Source organism: Balaenoptera physalus, assembly GCF_965194825.1.
Source record: "Balaenoptera physalus genome assembly, chromosome: 5".
Taxonomy (NCBI): domain Eukaryota; kingdom Metazoa; phylum Chordata; class Mammalia; order Artiodactyla; family Balaenopteridae; genus Balaenoptera; species Balaenoptera physalus.
In genome coordinates this window covers 25,513,554-25,540,027 of record NC_138884.1, presented here as the reverse complement: position 1 = coordinate 25,540,027, position 26,474 = coordinate 25,513,554, and the positions used below count along the sequence as shown (strand labels likewise).

At 36.1% G+C, this 26,474-nt stretch overlaps 1 protein-coding gene across 9 annotated transcripts in view; it reads right to left on the bottom strand.

Moving 5' to 3' along the window:
- Positions 1-26,474, bottom strand: part of BANK1 (B cell scaffold protein with ankyrin repeats 1) — a 498,899-nt gene that overhangs the window by 27,956 nt on the left and 444,469 nt on the right. For 5 of the 9 annotated variants that reach the window (XR_014263843.1, XM_082462342.1, XM_082462343.1 and 2 more), the window contains exons 9-11: positions 24,557-24,865; positions 20,737-21,045; positions 2,862-2,927 (exon numbers count right to left, since the gene is read on the bottom strand). Coding sequence is in view for 8 of the 9 variants with exons in the window: in XM_082462342.1 (XP_082318468.1) it covers positions 2,862-2,927; positions 20,737-21,045; positions 24,557-24,865 (684 nt within the window). In the remaining variant the exon portion in view is untranslated. The remainder of the gene's footprint in view (positions 1-2,861; positions 2,928-20,736; positions 21,046-24,556; positions 24,866-26,474) is intronic. The other 4 variants (XM_082462338.1, XM_082462341.1, XM_082462339.1 and 1 more) reach the window with 3 other exon arrangements.

Genomic DNA, 26,474 nt, shown 5'->3' with positions numbered 1-26,474 from the left:
TTTAAAATTTTTCTAATTTTAAAACCAACTTGGAAAAACTGATTTTAAAAATGTATTTTGATGGAAACTTTTATCTGTGATCCAAAGTCCTCAGCATTTTTCTTATATTTTTTCCAGGATGTGAAAATTGAGTTGAAGAAATCTGTTGAGTTTCCATGGAAATGGTGCCAATTAATTTTTTTCTGTTCCTCAGGAAAATTCCTTGACTTAGCAATAATGTAACTTCCTGGCAATCCCTTGGCAGTCTTCAACAAAGGGCATCTGAAATGCCTATACTTTCAGTGGGAAAATAGTTGGCTCTCATAATCCCTTTTCCTTCCAGCACATAGTGAAATAACTGAATAATTTCTTTAACCTTTAGAGAACCTGTCCAGTCCCTTTAAAAAATCTTGACTCTGACAAACACTTCACAAAAGGGTCTTTTTGTTCTCTATCAAATAAAGAGATTATCATCGGTGAAGCATGCACTGTTTTTCCTATTACATCATGAAATCCCAGGGTATTTGAAAAGTATTCATTAATTTAGGAATAAGTAGTTTTGATTGTCTAGTATGTCCCATGGTCTGGATGGTCATAAATATCTGAAAAGTTTTAGAGAAAAATGGCTGGACAGAGGAAGTCCATTAGGTACTTAATTCTTTAATTTCAAAACCTTCCCCATTATTCTTAATTATTTTTTTTCTCATGCCAGATTCTGATTTCCCTGCAGACTGCAGTTATCAGGAAGGTTTTTTTTTTCCCTAACATTTCAATGTTCCTCTACTCCTTGAAAACAGAACAATATTCTTTTCCATTCTGCTGAATTACTAATGTCCACAGTTAAAGGAATCTAGGGGAACTGCTCTAAGGTGACTAATCAAAAATATCATCAATAATTGGATTGAAAGATCTAGAGAGTGAAAAATTCACACAAAAATTTGATTAAAATTTTCAGTATCCTAACCCCCAAGAATTAAAATAATCTGGTCATCATTGATCTTGATGAAGCAAATTAAGTAACAAGATATGGACAGATGTTAATCCAGTAAAATATTTTATAACTTAGGTTCTTGTTTCCTTTCACCATTCTCTCCTCCCCTTTTATTCTGAGTACAGAAGGGACTATTTTTTCTCTACATATATTAGAATACTAATAGGTTTCTTCTAAGCTTCAAAAACATTAGCAGCCTTTTCTTATATTGCTCTCTGTGGGACAACCAGAGGATGACAGATCAGGCATTCTGAGGATCCCTTCATTACACTTGTTACTTGTCCCCTTCTTTCATCTCCTGTGGCCTTCTTCACATCATCCTCTTAATTCTAACGTAATTTAATTATAATATAATAATTGAATAATTTGTTAAAAATGCTTTAGGGAAACTTTCTCCCAAAGAGCTCAAAGCGTCCCCTTTCTTTATTCTTTTCAAAGCTCTGTGAGGTATGTGGAAGAGTCCAGATAGGAATAATCTTCTCTACTTTAATTCTTCAATAACTGTTTGATCCTAATTGTACAATGATCTCACATGGAGTTCTGCATTTATTTCTTGAGAGAGCTAAAGGCACAGTGGGAGGCTAATAGTAGACTTAAAAAGATATATCTTTCCCTTCAAACTAAGAAATCACTAGAAATGAAAAATTGTCCAATAAGGAGAGTTTTTTGCATACAAATTTATAAGTAGTCTATCCAAGTGATTTGTAGGAGACTGGAAGTTCAGGTCCATCATGTGCTGCATTCAAACACCACATACTTCATTGGAAGAATGATCTAATACAACCTCGCTGCCGTGAGAAATGCCACTTGAAGTGATGGGTGGTGACCACTCATTTAAGGACACACCTGTGTTTGGAGGGTGGTCCATAGCATCCCAGGAGCAAGTCCAGGAGGTTCCGTATTTAATAGGTCAGTGGGTGTCAGAAGTTGGTGCAATCAGCACTTTGCTATTTTCACAATAGCACACAAAGAGACTATGGAAGTGGTCAGTGGCTGCTGGTGAAATAACTTCCCTGTTTTATTTTAATGTCTCTCTCAATGATTTATGAGTAACAATTTCAAGGTAATAGTACTTTGGAGTGATGTTATTTCAAAAGTGGGTTGCGGTTAAAAGCATCTGTGCATGCTCATTGATTATCAGAGTCATCCAGTGTTACCTCCACCTCTGCCGCCTTTTATGTTTTTCATATTTGAACTTTAACCAAAGATTTATTATCAGAAAAAAATCATAATAAATAACCTGCCAGAGGACCTCTTTTCAATAGGAAGCAAGTGTGTCAGGAAAAGCTGGAGGCAGCTGCCTCCTTATGGAGCAAGAGGAAAATATTCCTCCTGTGTGAGATGCCTCTGCGCTAAAATGTTCAGCTCTTTTCTGCATGACAAATAATTGTTCCAAAAAATGGTGGGTCCAGTACCTAAGGCAAGAGAATAGTGAGACAATCTTTGACTGGAGTTCAATGCAGAGCACAGAAAACCCATGCTGGTCCCCTTCATGGGGGCATCAATCATCTGCCCTCCTACCAAGTTAGGTTCCAGAGGCTTCTCTCTAAAGGTCTCTGAGGCATGTTAGAGAATTCGTCTTACTTGACCCTCCTGGAGCTCTGATAACAAACAACATCATCAACATCACCACAAATATCCTAGTAAGGCCTCTGTTCAATTCCTGCCTTTGTTAATTAAAATAATTTGGCTTTGTTAATTAAAATAATTTTCTTGCATTAATCTTACTATGGAAAAATTATATTTGGGTAAGACACTGACTGACTTAACAGTAAAATTAGCCAAGTACACAATTACTTACTTCTATCGCAGGAGACTTTATTCAGTGTTCATAAGATTTCTTTAACTCTTACTTAGAGATTATTAAATAAACTGAAGTTCATGTTAGTACCTTGTTTCTTAGGACCATGGAACTTGTCACCATCAGATTGTCTTCTGGCAGTCTTTTGTTGAAACACTGTAAAAAATAGAACACAGATTATTTATTGAACATAAACATAAAAAACAACATACTCTGGAAGACTGTAGGAAATTAAAATGCAATACTTCATTTTCCTTAGTAACAGTTCCTGAATTGTATTATTTTTTGAGTAGGAGGATTATTAAATTTACAGTTTTCTCATTTGTGCAGCTTATCAGTCATTTCAAAAAGCATTTTCTTGCACAGAGTAGTATAATGCTGATGGAACGCCTCATTAAACTGTTTAAATCAAGATATGCTTCCATTTTGATATCAGGTAAACATAAAAGCTGCATTTTGTTAAAAGTGATAAATGCTAAAATCACATGAAAAATTCCATTTGCACAGAAATTACTCATGCTGACTTTTTGGTGATAAGCAAGGATAAAGACTGTTGCTTCTTAAACAGATGAAAAGACTGCTGTATTCCCAGATGTAATAATAAAAAAGACACTTTATTCTTGCATCATCTAGCTAGACCTCAGACCTATTAAAGCAGCTTATTCGAATTACTTCATTATCTGAAAAGTACTTTGTTCTCATTTATTATTTCTTACATGGAATTCTGTGAGACAAGTCAGCATTACCCCATTCAGCAGATGAAAGATAAAATTGATTGTTTAATATTTATTGAGCACCCACAAAGTTCTGTATGCCTTCTGGTATTTGTTAACGAGGAAGTCTATAGCCTTTAGAGCTTGACTTTAGAAACTGAACATCCCAGACTTCCATTTATTTTTTATGGGTAGTCTAAACTATAGGGTTTGGGAACTGAAAGAGGCCTTGGAGATTTAGTCCGATGTCATATGTTTATAGATGAGAGAGGTGGAAGTAACTAACATATAAAAGGGCTACGTAATTTTGCAATGATAGTGGAGATGTTAGTGGAGATGTTGAGTTGCACCCTCAAGCCTTGCACTTCATACTGTTGCTTTGGTTCTTCACAGCACTGCTGCTCTTCTCGTCCATAACTGAGGACGTATTGTACAACACGGGGAATATAGCCAATATTTTATAATAACTATAAATGGAGTCTAACTCAAAAATTGTGAATCACTATATTGTACTGTAATTTACAGAATATTGTACATATCAACTGTAACTTACAGAATATTGTATATATCAACTACACTTCAATCAAAAAAATTACAAATCATATGAGGAGACAAACCACAATGAGACAAAGCTAGCAAAACAGCATACCAAGAACTAGATGTAATAAAACAATCTGAAAGAAACTGTAAAATAAGTATGCTCTGTCAAAAGATAAAGAAGGAGCTATAGAGAGGGGGTTAAAAAAGAACTTTAGGGTATTTCCAACATGCTTGGGTCTCCGTTCTTTTTAGCCGCTCCCCAGGTGTTGCTGGGACAGTCTGGCGGAGGCACACCACAGTGGGAGTGTGGATGGCGCTTCAGCACTCTGCCTGGGAGATGCAGCCCAGCAGTTATTGTGGATCTCTGCCTTTGGTCTTAGTATTCTTTAAATCAATCTAATATCAAGGTCATATCTGTGATGAATCCAGATAGCATTTTTTTCAAATTTAAGAAAGTTCCCTAAGCCATAGCAAATCAATAATTATTTATTAAGCACATATACTCTGCCAGCTGTTATCAAGAAAAAAGGTACTCTGCTCTGTCCTTCAAACAGGAGAAGCGAATGTACTTTCAAAGTATGATGTGTTTAAGAGAAATTATACACATGAAATAACATTTTTGGTTGAAAATCAAGTTTCTGCTTCAAGTTAGTATTTGGAAAACATGCTAAATATAACTTATTGGCAAGTTCTGGGTTTGTGGCTTACATTTTTTTCTCAAATAAAATATACTGATGGATATATGGTATGTGAATATATTTTAGGATAATAAAAGCATTTTTATAAGTGGTGCTTGACTTTTTTCATTGGCCGGTTCTGAAAGTCTTGAAAGAATAAGACACTTTTGAAATTTTAATAACATGCAGACACTCTGTGCTTTTTCGCCAATATTGTTAAGATAGAAACTGAGACTGTCTCAGACAAAAAAGCTGTAATCTGGCATCATTAATATGGGAAATAATCTGAATCCAAAGATAAATTCAGAAAATAAATTCTTCCAATAAAAAGTATATTAATTGATAAGTTTTAAGAACTCTGATAAATTTTGAAGCCATGGAGTACTAGAGTTTTTTTCCAGCTTTTTGGCATTCATTTGTTAAAAATCATTTTACACCTTATATTTTATTGAAATACATTTTTTGACAACACATGTCCAGACTTTGTGAAATACAGTAAATGTTAAACAGGTAAACATGCTCAGTTTCTAGATTAAGAAGTGAGAGCAGCATATTTCTTTATTGTTGACATTTCAGCAGCGTTTGTAGCTAGAACAGCCTGGGATGGGGTGGAGAACTAGGGTGGGAGAGTAGGACACTCTGAGTAGAATGATGATGAAAGTGCTGATAACAGAACTCATTAAGAGCAGGAGGGGCACTAAATCATGCCCCATAGTACAAAAATCCGCTCTACCACAATAACCTCCCTTGAAATTCCGTCCTAACTCACCTCCAGCTCCACCCACTACAACTGTTCCCCTCCTTTCACCTATAGACAAGCCTCATTTCCTTACAAGAACTCAATTAGCAATTAGCATATTGCCAAACACACTGTTTCTCATTGTTATGAAAGCTGGGAGGTGTTTTTGAATATAAGTTAACCTTGGGAAGACACCTATATTAACGTGTTTCCTGAAGAAAGAGCTAGCCCATCCAAATGATCACCGACGCAAACATGCATACCAAGGACACATGCTCTGTTAGCCTTAGGAAAAGAATACATAGATATAAAATTCCAGACTTTGTTCATCTTTCTTTTTGCAGTGAATATTAGCTGAAACATTTAAATTGCTTCTACCAGCGAAATCTTTGTTCTAGAAAGCTTTATACATTTTATGTTTACCATCTCACCCACACAACGTTTATGAGAGGTAACTATAAAATCCATGATATAGGGAGAACCAAGCACTGGGTATATGGATCATTCAGATTTATATATGGAAGGTATGTATCTTTATACAACAGGATTTTTGGTAAGATGAGACTCTATTCTAAACATATAGCAACTGAAAAACAATCTATATACTAGAATGCTAATCTGCTTGGCACAGTGGAAGGGGTATAGTTTTGCCTTAACACTATCAACGTGCATGACATGGGAAAATGGCTTTCTCCTTCTGGGCCTTTATTTCCTTTGCCAATAAAGTTAAGGCTTAGATGAGATGATCTCTCGTGTCTTACTCAGTTCTGATATTCCAAAACGCTACCAATCCTTTTTTCCCAAGTCATTCCAGGCCAAATGGTTCCTGGATGAATTCTCCAATGAACATGAATTTAAATAGAATGCTATGCTTTGAGGGGGAGATTCTTTTTACTGGGGGCTTAGACTAACAGAAACACTAGCCAGTTAAATCACAGACCAATGTTAGTTTTTCATAATATACGGAGACAGTCCTGTCCCTATGTGTTTGAATTCCTGGAGAATATTTTTGACCGCATTTTATTGCGTCAACGTTCAAATGATGCTATGAAGGCAATTATGACGTAACGTCAGTTTTGATGACTCTGCCCTAGTGAAACCTTATTTTTCTCTTCCTACCTAAAATTGGAATTTGAGGAGAAAGGCTAATGAACGCATTATTAGTAGCTGTCACTACCTTTAAACATTAAAAAAGTCCATAAAGAAAGAAAAACAATTTTTGAGGTTCAAAATAATCTCAAACAATGCAAATGCCCCAAATATCACCCCCATTTATTTTAAATATTTGGTGGAATGACTTCTATAAAATTTTCTCTGGAATGGAAATGACACTGAATGGAAAAAATTAGCATAGTATTAAATGTTCAAAATGTTAAGCAAAGCAGAACAATCAGAAGAGCAGAGGAGGAGGAGAAGGGGAAATATAACGAATTCACTTGCACTATTTGTCTTTCCAGGTTGCTTCTGCAAGAACGTTCTTCACATCAACCTCATTAGTGGCCTATTTCAACCAAACAGATTCTTCCAGGGCTGCCCTTCTTTGAAAATCTGATAAAGCTTATTTGGAATTATTTTATAAGTGGCTAAGCTAATGGAAAGTCTGTGTAATGCGTAGCCAAATGCGTTCATAAAGATATGAATTACAAACCACAAACCCCTTGATGTTCCATGCCCATTAGAAGTGTGAAGTGAAATGCTGTTTAGAGCTGCATACCTATCACTGATGATGATTCTTGAAACTAGGGATTTGGCATAAAATGAAATATACAAATCTGTATTGTGCCTCAGGTCCTCAGTATAGGTGGCAGCAGTATGTTTACTAAACACTCAGCAAACTTTCATTAGATTGCTAACTATGTAGCTAAGTGCTGTGCTAGGTCCTAAGGATGCAAAGGTCAATAAAATGCGGTCAGTTTCCATACTGTCCTCCACTTTGGTGTATTATTTTAAGCAAAAGTCAAATGTGTCATTAGGGCCTACTCATGAGAGAGGGCAGAGATAAGAAACAATCAGGAAGGGCAAGGGTCATAACGCAACCTCTGTAGCCTTACTCTTCCTACTTTGTTCCCCCAGTTTGCACCCTGTGAATGGTAATTACAGAAAGGCAGAGTGAGGCAAAGGAAAGCAGTGTAAACAACCCCTTTGTCTAGCCAGTGAAGGCAGGGAACAGAATGTTCTAACCCTATGAGTAGTCATACTGACTAATCAAATCCAAGCTCAGAGAAGAGATGTAGCCTCTTTGCAAATGGATCAAGATAGACTGAGCACTCCAGTCAGCTTAAAAGCACCATTTCATTCTGTTAGCAATAGTTATGGGTTGCCAATTTCAACACATTTATCAAACACAGGTCACCACATTTGAATAGGCACGCTAGGGGTGTCATGGCCACAGACAGAAATAGTCACATCAGACACATAACATGAAGGTCTTTCACCTGAAAGTAGTTTACTGACTGCAGACATATAGTCAGGAGTTGTGGCTTCTTTTGGGGGAGTGGGAGGGGAGAATCTACAAATGATCAGCCAGCACACATGAGGTCACGGATGTGGTTAGTGTACTCGGGAGATTGGTGGCGATGGGAAGTTGGAAAGTACATATCTGCATGAAGGAAAATAGCAGAGAAATTCTAATTCAGTGGAAATATCAATGAATGCTTTGGTTTCCTAAGGAGAAAACATTAATTTTCTTTCCAGTTTGTAATGGAAACTTTAAGTCTGATAGACGTGTTCCCATAAAAATCCTCTCCCAAACCAGGAAATCGCAGTATAAATTACTTTCTCTACTTCTAAGGAACTGAATTTTCATTAGAGTAGAATACAAACTTTTTATTTGCATATTTATCCTTTTTGATGCAAATAAGAATATTTCGATTCTTGAAATGTTTCTTATCCAGGAAGTTGGGACATTGAGAGAAAGAGAGCAATCGGTTTATGGAATTCTGTGTAATTAGAGCTTGAGGCCCATTGTAATGAGTTTATTAGCAAAGTCTCTACTCCACCACTGGGTAGGCAGGTCTTTCTTCATTTTGCTACCAGGCAGGCAACATGTACTGAACAACTACTGCTTGCAGAGCACTGGACTAGGGGCTCGTTTCCTCCCATATGATTTCATGTGTGCTCACTGCCTGATTTTACTTCTTGAACACTTGTAGTCAATAAAAAATGATATCAGTGTAGACAGTCCTCCAGTAACATCCCTGGTCATTTTCCTTTTGTTTCAAAGAGAAGTGGTTTGGGTTGTTAGGAAGTCACTGCAATACTCTAGAAGCCGCGATGAGTTCACCTTTTGGTTCACGCTTAGTGATTACCAAAAGTAATTTCTCTGGCCTCTTTCTTTTCTCTTATATCAGGAAATATTGCTGGCCTAAGAAGTAACCAGTAGGATCTGGTCACGTTCACGTTGAACAAATATTAAATACTAGTTCTGCCAATAAGACTCAAACTACAAAAATGCAGATTGAAAATTTCAAAAGGACAGGGCTGCTTATTTGAGATTTTCTTGTTTCTTGAGGTGGACCTGTTTTGCTATAAACTTCCCTCTCAGCATTGCTTTTGCTGTGTCCCATAGATTTTGGAAAGTTGTGTTTTTATTTTCATTTCATTTTATTTTCTGACTTCCTCTTTGATTTCTTCACTGACCCATTGTTTTTTTTAGTAGCATGTTGCTTAGTCTCCACATGTTTGTGTTTTTCCCATCTCTCCCCTGTAACTGATTTCTAGTTTCATACCGTTGTGGTTGGAAAAAATGCTTGATATAATTTCTATCCTCTTAAATTTGTTGAGACATGTTTTGTGGCCTAGCGTAGATGCCAGTAGTACTGTCTTAGCCATGACAATCAAAATGTCTCTAAACATTGCCAAATGTCTCCAAATGTCTCCTGGGAGGCAAATCACCACCCGTTAAGAACTGCTACTCTAGGCCAATTGGGCTTCTACTAAAAGACAAATTTAACAGAGACTCTAGGAGCAACGTATGTTAAGGAGAAAAAGACCAGAATTCCCAATGTGAGCACACGTCTGAACAACTGCTTCTTGTCAGAGCTGTGCCAGTACTCTATCAGGAAAAGGAGGGACGCAGAGGCTGACGGGGAAGGCAGGGACACTGGGCTTACAAATAGATGATAAATATGTCCTCTATCCTGAGACTACCTGTGATATATATACAAAGTCCTAAAGCTCATGGTTTGGACAAGGTCACCGGGCCACAGAGTAGAACCTAGGGCACTTGATCTAAGGCTTACTTTAATCCATTTGACAATATTTCTTCACTAATGAGGATAGAGGCCAATCCATTCTGCCCCATTTATAATGATATGGATTAATTTTCCTAAGAGATTCTACAAGGTTTTTTTTTTTCTGTTTGCATTTCCATTGCATTGTATGTGATCAATTTCAAGTACAAGTGAATTGCAAGTGGAAAATTTCTGAGAGCAACTGAGTTGTACTTGACATTTTGGGGTCCCAGTAGCTGAGTAGCTCTCAAAAAGGTCGCACACAACTTTGTTGCACTGTAAAATGCCAAGGGCAACTCAGTAGCAATTGAAAATTGAAAGGGAAATTATATTCTACCCCAAATCAGCAACATGAATTCTGAAGAAGGATCTTGGTTTTATTAATTGTGTGACGGGAAAATGGGAAATTGTCCTTTGATTTGAAAAAAATTTGAAAAATTTTCCCAAACAGGCAGTCATCTCTTTGTATGATTTATGGATATAGTTTTACTACCCATCTATCTATACTATGAAAAATGCTCATTTCTTTCTTTGATTTGTCTTAAATCAAGAATTTTGTCACTAAGAAGGACTGTAAATCCATGTTAATTCCTCTATATTCTTGAAGCTTAATGAACCTGATCCTTTCCAATATTATAGGGAGAAAAAGATGGAGAGAATATGATTTTTGAAGGCAGGCAGACTTCAAAAACTTTTCATTTAAGAAAAATGAGTTATTCTTTTCACGGTTACTAACATAAAATTAGGTTTAGTATACCAAGAATGGAATAAAAAATCCAGAAACATATCTCTTAATAAAATGAAACATGTTCTTTGAGAAGATAAACAAAATTGATAAGCCATTAGCCAGACTCATCTAGAAAAAGAGGGAGAGGACTCAAATCAATAAAATCAGAAATGAAAAAGGAGAAGTTACAACAGACACCGCAGAAATACAAAGCATCCTAAGAGACTACTACAAGCAACTTTATGCCAATAAAATGGACAACTTGGAAGAAATGGACAAATTTTTAGAAAGGTATAACCTTCCAAGACTGAACCAGGAAGAAACAGAAAATATGAACAGACTAATCACAAGTAATGAAATTGAAACTGTGATTAAAAATCTTCCAACAAACAAAAGTCCAGGACCAGATGGCTTCACAGGTGAATTCTATCAAACATTTAGAGAAGAGCTAACACCTATTCTTCTCAAACTCTTCCAAAAAATTGCAGAGGAAGGAACACTCCCAAACTCATTCTATGAGGCCACCATCACCCTGATACCAAAACCAGACAAAGACACTACAAAAAAAGAAAATTACAGATCAATATCACTGATGAATATAGATGCAAAAATCCTCAACAAAATACTAGCAAACAGAAACCAACAACACATTAAAAGGATCATACACCACGATCAAGTGGGATTTATCCCAGGGATGCAAGGATTCTTCAATATATGCAAATCAATCAATGTGATACACCATATTAACAAATTGAAGAATAAAAACCATATGATCATCTCAATAGATGCAGAAAAAGCTTTTGACAAAATTCAACACCCATTTCTGATAAAAACTCTCCAGAAAGTGGGCATAGAGGGAACCTACCTCAACATAATAAAGGCCATATATGACAAACCCACAGCAAACATCATTCTCAATGGTGAAAAACTGAAAGCATTTCCTCTAAGATCAGGAAAGAGACAAGGATGTCCACTCTCACCACTATTATTCAACATAGTTCTGGAAGTCCTAGCCACGGCAATCAGAGAAGAAAAAGAAATAAAAGGAATACAAATTGGAAAAGAAGAAGTAAAACTGTCACTGTTTGCGGATGACATGATACTATACATAGAGAATCCTAAAACTGCCACCAGAAAACTGCTAGAGCTAATTAATGAATATGGTAAAGTTGCAGGATACAAAATTAATGCACAGAAATCTCTTGCATTCCTATACACTAATGATGAAAAATCTGAAAGAGAAATTATGGAAACACTCCCATTTACCATTGCAACAAAAAGAATAAAATACCTAGGAATAAACCTACCTAGGGAGACAAAAGACCTGTATGCAGAAAACTATAAGACACTGATGAAAGAAATTAAAGATGATACCAACAGATGGAGAGATATACCATGTTCTTGGATTGGAAGAATCAACATTGTGAAAATGAGTATACTACCCAAAGCAATCTACAGATTCAATGCAATCCCTATCAAATTACCAATGGCATTTTTTACAGAGCTAGAACAAATCATCTTAAAATTTGTATGGAGACACAAAAGACCCCAAATAGCCAAAGCAGTCTTTAGGGAAAAAAATGGAGCTGGAGGAATCAGACTCCCTGACTTCAGACTATACTACAAAGCTACAGTAATCAAGACAATATGGTACTGGCACAAAAACAGAAACATAGATCAATGGAACAAGATAGAAAGCCCAGAGATTAACCCACGCACCTATTGTCAACTAATCTATGACAAAGGAGGCAAAGATATACAATGGAGAAAAGACAGTCTCTTCAATAAGTGGTGCTGGGAAAACTGGACAGCTACATGTAAAAGAATGAAATTAGAATACTCCCTAACACCATACACAAAAATAAACTCAAAATGGATTAGAGACCTAAATATAAGACTGGACACTATAAAACTCTTAGAGGAAAACATAGGAAGAACACTCTTTGACATAAATCACAGCAAGATCTTTTTTGATCCACCTCCTAGAGTAATGGAAATAAAAACAAAAATAAACAAATGGGACCTAATGAAACTTCAAAGCTTTTGCACAGCAAAGGAAACCATAAACAAGACGAAAAGACAACCCTCAGAATGGGAGAAAATATTTGCAAACGAATCAATGGACAAAGGATTAATCTCCAAAATATATAAACAGCTCATTCAGCTCAATATTAAAGAAACAAACACCCCAATCCAAAAATGGGCAGAAGACCTAAATAGACATTTCTCCAAAGAAGACATACAGACGGCCATGAAGCACATGAAAAGATGCTCAACATCACTAATTATTAGAGAAATGCAAATCAAAACTACAATGAGGTATCACCTCACTCCTGTTAGAATGGGCATCATCAGAAAATCTACAAACAACAAATGCTGGAGAGGGTGTGGAGAAAAGGGAACCCTCTTGCACTGTTGGTGGGAATGTAAACTGATACAGCCACTATGGAGAACAATATGGAGGTTCCTTAAAAAACTAAAAATAGAATTACCATATGACCCAGCAATCCCACGACTGGGCATATACCCAGAGAAAACCGTAATTCAAAAAGACACATGCACCCGAATGTTCATTGCAGCACTATTTACCATAGCCAGATCATGGAAGCAACCTAAATGCCCATCAACAGACAAATGGATAAAAAAGATGTGGTACATATATACAATGGAATATTACTCAGCCATAAAAAGGAACGAAATTGAGTCATTTGTTGAGAAGTGGATGGATCTAGAGACTGTCATACAGAGTGAAGTAAGTCAGAAAGAGAAAAACAAATATCGTATATTAATGCATGTATGTGGAACCTAGAAAAATGGTACAGATGAGCCGGTTTGCAGGGCAGAAGTTGAGACACAGATGTAGAGAACGGACATATGGACACAAAGGGGGGAAAACTGCGGTGGGGTGGGGATGGTGGTGTGCTGAATTGGGCGATTGGGATTGACATGTATACACTGATGTGTATAAAATTGATGCCTAATAAGAACCTGCAGTATAAAAAAACAAACAAACAAAACAACTAATACTAAACTTTCATTGGGTTATTTGTATGGAAATATGTTAATATAAATGTTTCAGACATTACATGAAATTTCTAAAAATCTTATATTTGTATTTGTATGGAAATATGTATGGAAATATGTTAATATAAATGTTTCAGACATTACATGAAATTTCTAAAAATCTTATATGTTCTGGTATAATGTTATAAGTAATAATCCTAGTTATTACTTTAAAATGTATATCTCAGAAATAACTAATTTTCTTGTCAACTGCATTATTATGAACTTTCATCAAATCTTTTACCGTGGTCACTTTTAAGTCTTTTGACATTTACAGACAGTTCTGGGTGTACTCTGATGATTTTGCAAATATGTTCCTATAAAAGGGTTTCATCTTCAAGAAATTCATGGAAAAGACTCTGACAAATACAGGTTTCTGGTAACTGACTCTACTGCTGAACTGAATGAATAAGCATTTTCAGAACTCTGATGAAAAACTGATGAACTCATAAAAGTGCTAACAAAAGATCAAGATGAAAAAAAACAATTAATTACATGGGACTGAGTGAACTGATGAGGATGAGTATAATTTTTGTGACTTTCTGTCTGAATTAAAAAAAAAAAAATCCCACAAGGACTCAGAGGCAAAGAATATACAAATCAATTTTCACTGCAAAGTAAAGGAGCTGTTACAGTGGAGGATTACTGGACTGAATGTCAATATTATGACATAGTATGAGTGTGTTTCATGTTTGGTAATTGCAATCATTGTTGCTTTTGTTGTGGTCATCCATGTACAGTGCTTGGTGTCAGTCTATTTATCTCTTGTAAAAATAAAATACAGTGTGTGTGTGTGAAAAAAAAAAATGTATATCTCAGAAATAACTAATTTTCTTGCCAACTGCATTATTATGAACTTTCATCAAATCTTTAACTGTGGTCATTTTTAAGTCTTTTGTCATTTACAGACAGTTCTGGGTGTACTCTGATGCTTTTGCAAATATGTTCCTATAAAAGGGTTTCATCTTCAAGAAATTCATGGAAAAGACTCTGACAAGTACAGGTTTCTGGTAACTGACTGTACTGCTGAACTGAATGAATAAGCATTTTCAGAACTCTAATGAAAAACTGATGAACTCATAAAAGTGCTAACAAAAGATCAAGATGAAAAAAGAAATTAATTACATGGGACTGAATGAACTGATGAGGATGAGTATAATTTTTGTGACTTTCTGTCTGAATTAAAAAAAAAAAAAATCCCACAAGGACTCAGAGGCAAAGAATATACAAATCAATTTTCACTGCAAAGTAAAGGAGCTGTTACAGTGGAGGATTACTGGACTGAATGTCAATATTATGACATAGTATGAGTGTGTTTCATGTTTGGTAATTGCAATCATTGTTGCTTTTGTTGTGGTCATCCACGTACAATGCTTGGTGTCAGTCTATTTATCTCTTGTAAAAATAAAATACAGTGTGTGTGTGTGTGAAAAAATAAATAAATAAATAAAATAAAATGAACCATGGATTCAATTTTGTATTAATAAGTCACATTTCTGGGGATAGGAGATGGTGGTGATGGTGGAAATAGAGCTTCTCTCTGATATGTTATGCTGTGTGAAAGCAGTTACAATGCTTAGCTATAAGTGAATATCCTAGAACTTTGTCCCCTTAGGTACAGGATCCCCTCTTCAAATTAGGAGTACTTAGATGGTTTAAAAGAGGGGAAATTTAGGAATTACTAGATTGATATATTCTTCTCACCATCCTCTGTAGTGTTAGTGAAGTCTCCTATTCTACCCACATTGATGTAGTTCTTGTTACTTTTATCATTTATTCGTCCTTGTATTCATTCAATTAATATTCATCAAATATTCATGGTTTCTGCTATGAATTTAGCACTGAGCTTGGCACCAAAGATACAAAAACAGATGAGGTTTTAAAGGGCAAAAACAAATGATTGGTCTCTTCTTTTATGGATCTTATGGGTTAGAAGGAAGAAATAAATATTAACTAATGACCCAGAAATAAATACATCAAGGAAGAAAATTTGTCCTACCATGTGTACAAATGTGGTAGCCAGATTGAGCTGGGTCGGGTCCAAATCACACATCTTCCCCTTCCTTGTTGTATCATCATAGGCAAGACACTGAAACTCACTGAACATCAGTTTCCGTATCTCTATTTTAAAATTATTTATTTATTTATTTATTGCATACCTTGCTTTTTAGGAAAAGTACCTCTTTTTTTTTTTTTTTTTTTTTTGGCCACGCCGTGCAGCTTGTGGGATCTTTGTTCCCCCAACCTGGGCCCTCGGCAGTGAAAGCACGGAGTCCTAACCACTGGACCACCAGGGAATTCCCTCCGTATCTCTAAAATGAGCCTATTAATGCCAACTATGCAGGATTATTTCATGAATTAGAAATTATCATGAAAGTTGCCTAATAATTATTATCATAAGGAGTAGACTAAGCCAACTTGTTCCTTTAGAGGAAAGGCTATCCTGACCCCAATTCCATCTGTAATAGTTTCCTTAACTTCTAACTCCCCAGAATCTAGGAAGCACACACTTCTTCTAGAATTTGAAGTTAATCAAAGTCACCGTCTGCCCAGAAACTGAGGAAAGACAAAGTAGAATTGCTTTTAATTATTATCTATTGAGTGTATATCACATACCAACTATTGTGCTGAGTAGCTGTTAATTTTATCTCACTTAAAGATGACAACAATCCTTAAAGTAGATGTTATTTCTATTCCCAACTTACAATGAGGAATTTGCATCTCAGATATATGAAGTTATTTGCTTAGGTAATATCAGCGAATCTGAATCCTCCTTGCGAAGCAGCATTGGGAAAACCCACTTTTCCTCCTGGGCCTTTCTTTCCCATGTGTCTCCTCTACTCTCACACTTCATTTCAGACGCTTCTGGTCATCAAATGTGTGCGGATTTTCCCCCACCAAGCAGCCCTTCAACACCATTTGGATATCCTCCAATTGAATTTAATTTCATTCAATTCTGAGAATATCTACCTGGAGGTAGTGTCAGATTCCACAGACTAAGAGCTCAGTCCCACAAGCCTGCTTCCTCTCTACTTCAGGTGCCAATCCCAAGTGGTAGATTCCCAGGTTACCCACAATTTCTGTCTGATTGTGTTACAAATTGGAGATTCTCACAACCCCCTCCTCAGGTTTGATTAATTTGCTAGAGCAGCTCATAGGACTCAGGGAAACACTTGTTTTAAAGAATATGATAAAGGATACAGATGAACAGCCAGATAAAGAGATATATAGGGCAAGGTCTGGGAGTCCCCAGTACAGGTAAATCTGTACCCATGGAGCTTGGGTGTGTCACCGTTCCTATGTGGACCTGTTTGCCAACCTGGAAGCTCCTGGAAACCCCTAATATCAGGGTCTTATTGAGGCTTCCTCACATAGGCATGACTGATCATTAACTCCATCTTTAGCCCTTTGCCTTTCTCTAGAGAATAGGGTTAGGGTTGAAAATTCCAAGCTTCTAATCACTGCTTGGACTTTCCCATACTAACCCTCCTCCAGGAGCCATCCAGGAGTCCACTCAGAGCCACCTCATTAGAACAAAAACACTCCTACCACCCAGGAAATTACAAGGGTTTCAGGACCTCTGTGTCAGGAACTGAGGGTAGAAACCTATATATATATATATATATATATATATATAGGTTTGGAATATATATATATATGTGTGTGTGTATATATATATATATATATATATATATCCCATTATCTCACAAAAGCCAACATGATTTTCCCGTATCTCTCTGGTTTATTTGCCTAGTCACTTTGCTATAACTTTCTTGAGTTTCTGAAATAGTAAGTTGGGATTATGCATCCTTCATTCTTTTTCCATCCCCTACTCCACATCCTTCTCTTCTGGCTACTTTAACACACCCTGGATGTGCCAGCATTCTGCTACAACTTCTGTGCTCTGGCAAGAATTGGGGTAAATTAATGTTCTTCTAATTGAATGGATGGCTTTCTGGGAAATGGTGGATATTCTATTTAATAGATTTGCCTGAGCTAGGAAAGAAAAAAGGAAGCCGTGATGAAAGACATTTACCCTGTGAAATGCAAAGAACATCACAAAAGAACTGGCTGATGAGGTAATGTTTTCCTAATGTGAGAACAGAATGATCAACAATCAATAGCATAAAAGGAAGAAGCAAGCAAGTATATTCCAGTGAAAGAGAAAAGGAAGAAATAATGGAAAGGGACTTTGATGACCTCATTTACAGTTCAGTTTTTGCTACTAATCTGAAATATGGAGAAAATAACCATACGTGCTTTTATATACTTAGGTGCAAAACAAAAACAAAAACAAAAACAAAATCACAGAATGTAACACTGATTCCTGTCTGCATATAACACAGATGTTGTGAGAACAAATTAGATTGTGTAATTGAATGAAAGATTTCTTGTAAATGTTGAAGGCTGTTGGGCTTGGGATGAGATAAATAGCCTTTAAAAGTTCTTAGAAACTCAAGATTTCTAAGATTCTTTAAAGTTCCTGTGTGTGTGTGTGTGTGTGTGTGTGTGTGTGTGTGTGTGTGTGTATAAATGACAAATTGTACCGCTGTTATGTAGGGGATTTACATAATTAACACACAGAAAGACTTTATCATTTGGTACTCAATAAATCTTTATGTAATTAATAAATATATGAATGAGGAGGAAAACCATCTCAATTCTCTTATTTAATGTGGGGCTTGGTTGACAGTCTAAAGCAGTCATTGTCTCTAATTCCTTCTCTAATGAAATGAGGCAATCATCTATGATGGACAGTTTGTCCTTGGAGAAATTGAATAGAAGTAGTTCTGACCATGGCACACAAGGCACAGTGGGTGGAAGGAGTTACACACTGGACTGAACACAGGGAGAACAAGTTAAATAGTGCACTCTGAGTGGTGAAATTTCCCAGTCTTTTTCCCACACTCTGATATCAGTGTGCTGGCAACCAGGTATACAAATGTAGGTTAGAGTTAGTTGGAATTTATTCTAGAAATATTGAAAAACGTAGAGAATAGATCTTTCTAAACTAACACTTTAGGGTAATTCAATGAAAAAGCTGGTTACCTCATTACCCTATAGTGCAATCCACAAGTTAGCAAGTAGCGTTTCCATTCAGATTTTTGGTGCTTCATTCTTAAGCATGAAAGCATCGCTAAGAATAGTCAGATATTTTATGGGGGTATCAAGCATCCCAGACGAAACAAACAAACAACAAGCAAAGATAATAGAGACAATATGAGAACTAAAGAAAACTTAAAATCGCAGAAATTTAAAAACTCAAATCAAAGCAAAATGAAACAAAAGCCATGACAAAGATATTGAACTTCATTGCCTGCACCACCACTAAAGAAAGAGAAAAGAATGATATAGAACAAGAACAAACGGAAAACAAGAATGCACTCGTGGAAAATAAGAATATGACAGTTGATAGAAGGATGACAAGATAAAGAGCAAAAAGCAGAGAAACGCAACATGGGAGTCTATATTGTGGTCCTGAGAACTCCCTAGAGATTGAGATACAGAAGGTGATGTACCTCTTCAAAAATTTCCAGAATATAACTAAATTCTTTTATTGAGTTATATATCTAACTTCCCTCTTCAAAATTATTTATTGGGATTTAGTAAACTTGTCAAAGAGCTAGTACAGGTGTCCCTTGGCATCTGCAGGGAATTGGTTCCAGGACACCCCTCCCCCATACCAAAATCTGCAGATGCTCAAGTCTCTTTTCTAAAATGGTATAGTATTTGCCAATAACCTCTGCACATCCTCTCGTATACTTTAAATCACTCTAGATTACTTATAATACTTAATGCAATGTAAATGCTATAAAAATAGTTGTAAATACAATATAAATGTTATGTAAGCAGTTGCCCTGGAGGCAGATTTGCTTTGTGGTACTTTCTGGAATTTTCTTTTATTGAATATTTTCTATGTGCAGTTGGTTGAATCCTCAGATGTGGAATCCACGGATATGAAGGCCTGACTGTAATATCCTAGAGCCACTATGGTAGACAATCTGAGAAGTTCTAATTACAGCTTATTCCCTCCCTTAATAATCTAGATAATTGTTCCAGCTGACATTTTATTTTAGCTGAAACCTTTATTAATTTGTTATTGTTTCCTTTTTTATAATAGTGTCTTGAACATTATCAGCAGTAGATCACTGTTAAGTAGGCATCTAGTACATCAGTAAAAAACTTGCTAAATTTTCTTATACAAACTTCTCAACACATGCCACTTAAACAATAGAATGGTTTCTTTTGAACATGTTAAGCACAGATGAGTAACTGTGTTCTTTATAAGTGGATTTGTGGTATATATTTAAATACTCTGTTTGGGTACCCGGTTTAGGCTATTTGAATGTATAATATATTGCCTCTCAGCTTTAGTTGTCACCCCAAAATTTGTTTGATTCCAAACATTTTGTTCAAAAATCTCTAATATAGGGTCAAATTGTACTGTATATTTATTTGCATAGCTGTTGCCTAGAACTCCTCAAGGATGCAGACATTGTTTTATTCCACATTCTCAGTCTCTAGGATGGTACCTTAACCCCCAAAGACACTCAGTGCATGTGCCTGTGATACACTGATGAATAAAAGTCACGTCTTAGACACTAAGGACTCATGGAGTGCACCAAACCAGAGAATACAAGAGTGTTAGGAAAGAACAGCCAAGTCAGTATATCCTGCTGGGGTTACAGATATAAAAAAGCTCTAGGGATTTGCTAGTTTTTTATTTAGATTTAACTGAGATGAGAAAGGAGAACTGAAGTCTAAAATGAAGTAGAAATTCTATCATGGATGAAGTGAATCTTAATCATTGGGGTGAAGTGCAATTATCAGAGGAACTGGGGTTGCATATCTAAGATTCTAGTACTCAAAACTGTTTAGGGTTTTAAAGTTATCTTAAATGGAATGAGGGGCAAAAAGTAAAGTACCTACCTTCTCTTCTTGTGTTGCACATTATTCACAGGTGTTGAGCTTCCCTCTTACAGAATTATGGAAGAAGCATCAAACAGTATTTCTCCACACATATTATGGTTTCATGCTCTTTGGATGGTTTGTCAAAATTATCCTCCTTAATCAACAATTACAAACCAGAGCCCTACATACTGTTCTTATTTTCTTTATTCATCGTATTTTTAAATTTAAAAATGGTCCAATACAGCTTACCTATGACTCGAAAAGATGCTTTTCATCTTTGGGACTTTAGATCCCACCCAAAAAGAGGCCACCCCCCAAAAAACACACACACAAACAGTAACAGCAGCAACAGAACAAATTACCTTGCGCGATATAAGGTGTAGTTTCCTCTTTTGGAGGGATGTTTGTGGGTCGTGGTGTGGGAGCAGGAGGTCTGTTCATAATGAATGACCGACTTCCCAGCTTTTTCTTTGTACTCCTCTTGGCCAGTATCGTGTCATATTCATTGTCATCAATCTCAGCAAAAGTGTACGGGTCTTCCTCCTCTTCCTGATCTTTTTCATCTTCTTTCTGTTCTTCCTCTCCTCTGGGTTCACCTCCTGTTTCATGTCTTGCACTGGAATCACACCAACTTTGGCTTCTTTCCATTTGGCGTTCCAACGTTTTCCCTGCTTGTGAAACATTTAGATGGTGGTTACTCATACCTCAAGCATTATTGGTGTCCATCTGTCACTTGCTTGAACCACACCCCCAAACAATTTATATATTGTCCTATAAATTCCAAAAAGAGAAAAGTGAACCATGTAATTTACTAACATATCCTCTGGCAGTTTGTAACTGTTAATTTGTCAGAAAAAGTTTGTTAAAGACCTGGATTTCTTTGAAAATATATAAATAAGCATATAAATAGTTTCCACATAGTTTATGAATGATTTAATATCAGGAAATCAAATTATAAAACTAAACCTCAAATTCCAAATGCTTTGAAAGCTTGTGTTTTTCAAGCGTAATGCTCTCAGATTTTTTTTTTTTAATTTGAAGTCATATTACCTTTTATAGGGATTAAACTGGGTATTTTGCCTAAAATTCAATTTCTCTGAAAATGACAGAGGGGAATAGCCAAAACCACCATTGTTTGGTTTCTTACACTACGTCTCACTCTGGCTCTCTTGATTTCTATAAGCCAACTTATACCTCATTCTTTGATAAAGGACACTGAAAGTAGGGTTCATGACATAAAAGAAGGCATGGAAAATCAATGGCCTGAAGATTAATTCATATGAAAAGAACAGTCTTTCATGGTTTTTATATTCAATAAAATCTTTACATATTTTTATAGGAATGTATTAAAATATTCTAGCAGCAGTTTATTTAGAAGACAAAGATATTGTATACTGTGTCAATAAATAAGTTGAAGAGAATTTGGATGGCTCTCTCTGCCAGATCAATGAGAAATTTTTTTTAAAATGTGCCCTTTTGACAAGTGTTTTGCTTAAAGTATTATTGAGAACAATAAAAATGGAAAGGATTTCAGTTATTGACTGAAAAATCATTAATTTTCTGTGTTGTTCTGAGATTCATGCCCATGAACTAAAGGAGAACTAGTCTCCCTTCTCTTTGGTGAGAATCTGACCAAAAACTTTAGTTTACTTAATGGATATTTTAGTGGAAAAACTTAGGAGATAGGGAGAAAGACAAGCTGTTAGAGCAGAATAAAAGGATATTATTATAAGAAGATTCAGCAATTGTTTTGGGTAGGCTTATGAGGAGAGACCAGAGGAGAGTCCAAGATCATCTCTCAACAGAGTCTTAGCTTGTTTCAGTTGGTTTAACCCAAGAAGTATGAACGCCAACATGCCTGGCACTAACTTTAAAATCTCTATGACTTGCCTTTTCCCTTATGAATAAAATGGTTTTGAGATTCTGACTTCATGATTTCTGTTTCACTGACAGCATCCCAGGTGAAACCAGATGAAGTGTGTGGGAAACACTTGCACAATGTTTCATTTTTAGTGGAATGTGTCAACTATCTTACTGTTATGAACTGACTTCCTGAGCTGTTAACTCTCTTTGTTCCTCCACCCACATCCTTCCCCAACTCTTTCTAAAGTTGGGCTTGCACTAGAAATAATACATTTCACTTTTCATTCCCCAGTGTATAAGATTGTACTTTTCATGTTGGAGTTGGACCTGAGTTTTCTCAACTCAGGTTGTACATTAATGAATAACGATTAAGCTATATCACTCCTATAATTCCAATTTTTGAAATAATTGGGAAAGAATGTGTAAGAAAGATAAGAATCCCAAAAGCCCTGGAAACCTGTTCATGGAATTATTTGACACATTCTAATTACGGGCCCTAGGGTCTTGGGTCTTAGTCAAAAGAACATTATAATGATTGTTGCCTTGAAAGTTTGTTATGAAGATAAAAAGACTGGATGTTCTTTATAAACTGAAAAGTGTTCTATAATGATCTATATTATTGTTTTCTCCAATGACTATGTCCATAAATCCATCAAAAGGAATTTGATGCTTAGGGCATTGATGAGGTGGCCCCGATATTAAAAGTAATGCTGCATTGAAAATGTAAAAATACAGTTTTTAAATAAAAGGAAGGGGTTTTTGTATTATTTTGCTTTTTATATTTGGTACTTCTCAGAAGATGTATTAGCCAACATTATACTTCTGGTCCTAGGTATCTGGTGAAAATTACTCTCTGTGGAGTAATTTTAGACCTCCTAACCAACATACCATATGTGGAAATTGACATTAGAAAAAATATATTAATATTAGCTCCTTTAAGAGCTTTAACCTGATATAAGACAAGTTTGCTCTCTTAATAATTTCTTAATAATTAATTTTAATAATTATATAAAATTATCCACATCTGTAAAAGTGAGAAAAATATACGAGAATTTTGTTGTCAGTGTACTACTAAGCTACATCTCTCCCTCGTTCCCAGTATTGATAACCCTACTTCCTTGCTCTATCTCAACAGACTGTAAGAGCTTGGCACAGTAGGTGATCAATAAATGTTTGCTGGATGAGTGAAATGAATCAGAGAAGTACCATTAGGCTTCCCATCCTTTCCATTAAGCAGTACTTTCCATCTCTAAATATAGTGCATAATCTTAGCAAAGTTTCACGTTAATCAACTTGAACTTTTATAGAGATAAGGCCTTCAAGGACGCAAATGCTAAATTTCATAGCTTCAAAATTCACTTTTAAAACAGTCTTTATAGACTTGATATAGCCTTTTAGGACTTGACAACTAGAGTGACAAATGGGGTTTTAATAACAGATATTTCTTTCATCCGTCTTATTAAATTTTCTTTGTAAGACCATTTTATGAATTTGGAAAGTAAACATGAAATAGTGATCAATAAAGTGGGTGGTAATTGGTGACTCTAGCAGCGAGCATGGAAGTCCGTGGGGCTGTTGAACATTCCAGGCAGATAAGCCTCACATGGAAGGTCCTCTGGATGATCTCTGCCCTCCACTCCCCCCCCCACCCCCCCATTACACACCTTACTTCCTGCATCTGGGAACAAATGCTGTCACAGCCATTTAACGGTTGTTCTTCCACTTTAGCAAGGCAGATTTTTTTGACTTTGGTCTCAATGCAGTGGGTGATAGACCCTTTACCACTTGCTTCCCCTGCAGCTACCAACTGAGTGAAGTGTCCAAGGTCATTTTCAAATCTGTAACACATTAGCCTTTCTCTTTTGTCAGAAAACTGAGAGTATTTTTTTAAAAGCAAAGTTGTTGCTTACTTTTCCACATGATGCTTGAGGTTCGTTTTATGTGAAGAATTACAGACTCCTTCCAAGTTTTATTTCTTTACTTACAGAAAGTTTTGTAATGAGACTTTTTTCCTGGAAGAAAAAAGGAAGAAAAAGAGAGAGGGAGAGAGGAAGAATGGGAGCGAGGAATAGTGAAAGGGGGGGGGCGCTCAGAGAGAGAGAGAGGAAAGGAGGAAAGAAGGAAGGAAGGAAGGAAGAAAGGAAGGGAGGAAGGGAGTTAGTGGGAGGTATCTCTTACCTGATTTCTGAGGCCCTAGTTGTTAAAGAACAGGAGGAAAGCTTCTCTGGGTTTTAAAAGTTGATCTTTGTATGGCTTCGCCACTATATGCTATGTCAGTGTGTCAAAGTTTTGTAGTTGTTGTTTTAACCTTAACCTTACCTTGTAATGTGAAGTGAGGTTTTTCCAGTTGGAAGGCAGCTGTTACAGGTCGCGGTGGAGGGAGAGGTGGTCTGCTGCTCACGAGGGGCTCTCGGGCATTATTTTCTGGGTTGTCTCCAGGAATGAACGTGTACAAGTCATCGTACTGGTTCTCACTCCCACTGTCGACCTCTGGTGGGCGGTGCTTGGCCTCCGCGCCTGATTCACGCTCTTTTTCTCCCTCTGCCGTTTCATTCACCTCTGCTCCTTCGGCCCTCTGCCTGTACGGCCGCCAGCTTTCATGATGGAGAGCTGGGTTCTGTATGGCTGCTTATAATGAAGATTGTATGATTTCATGTAAACACACCGTCTGGAGGCATTTCATATTTTCTAACTTTGTACAGAAGTGGTGGTAATGTTAATTAAACTTTTATGATCTGATACAGGGGAAAGCTGACAAATGCATAATTTTGGTGAATAGTCATTCTTGGACTTTTATAATATTTACCAAAGAAAGCTCCATTATATCTTGCTACCTCAGTTTTTGACCCTCTCATACACATAATGATATATAATATTCTGATACTACATGTATATAAAAATATTCTGATTCTCTAGGTTATTATTTAAGCAGATTCAATATTTGACTGCATTACCATATTTTTATTAGAAAACAATATAACTAACCTAATATGTAATAAGTAAGTGATGGAAAAGGTAAAGGCAAGGAACAAAAATCTTAACTTGCCTGTAAATAATGCAATAAAATGAATCTGTGATTTTTATTTAGTTATTATTTTAACATATTTATCACCAGATGACATCTTAATTCTTGAAAATATTACTTGAGAAAAGTGTTAATATTTTTTGATGGGGAAGGCATCCAAATCACCAATAGTAAGTAAATATTTCTAAGGCTCAGCTCTCTCACCAAAAAATCTTTTCTATCCTGAAACTTAACCAAATGATTCAGTCAAATTTCCTCCATTCTAAGAATCATGATTCCATTATTTGTGTTTATACTGTACACAGTAAAATGCTCTCTAACCACTCAGGAAGAAAATAGAAAAAATATATTATAATGCAATAACTTTAAATCTTAAAACTTTTTTCTTTATATTTTCTGTATAGAAATTCTGCTCTAAATAAAGTAATCATACAAATTTAAAATGAACTTTGGAATCTCTGTACTGGAGGGAAAATGTGAATTGCTGTCATGAGTGCAATAGAAAAGCAAATAATTGTTGTTTTAAAGTGTCGCTAAACTAAAATATAGCTAAAGAAGGCAAATGGCAGAGTACAAAGAGGAATCTTTTTTTAATTGAAGAGTTACAATGTAGACTAGACATTTTTCAGCAATGAGAGAAAAGTTAGTCATGTGGGAAAATCATGCCCATGACAGTACTACATATTTCTACATGAATTTTATTTTTAATTTCTCTCTTTCTTTCATGTGAGAAAGAAGGAACGTCTAGCTGCCAGTATTAGAACTGCAAACCAAGATTCTTTAATTACCAGCCTGGGTAGACCAGGTGGACTTTCATTCTTGCACAGATCTCTGCCCAGACCTCATTCAGCTTTCTGGCTGTAACCCCAAACACAGCCTGAAAAACAGTCTCTAGAACTGTTGATGGAGTAAATGATGGAGTGGCTGAAAAGAAATCATTGCTGGTGCTTGCAAAGGGGCTTCACTATTTCATTCTGGGAAGATCGATCATCAGCTTAGAATTACATTCATGCTACAGGCAATTACTTGTAGCCACTCTTAATGTTTATGTATTCGGTGTTTATATTTTACATAAACACTGTCTAAGCAAGCAACAGAGTCTCCTTGGTCCTTGTCAAATATGCCCAAACCTGGAAGACAGCCCTGGAGAGTCAGATGTGGTTGGTCAGTGAGTTTTAGCACGCTTCATAGCAACGGTGATACCAATGTAAA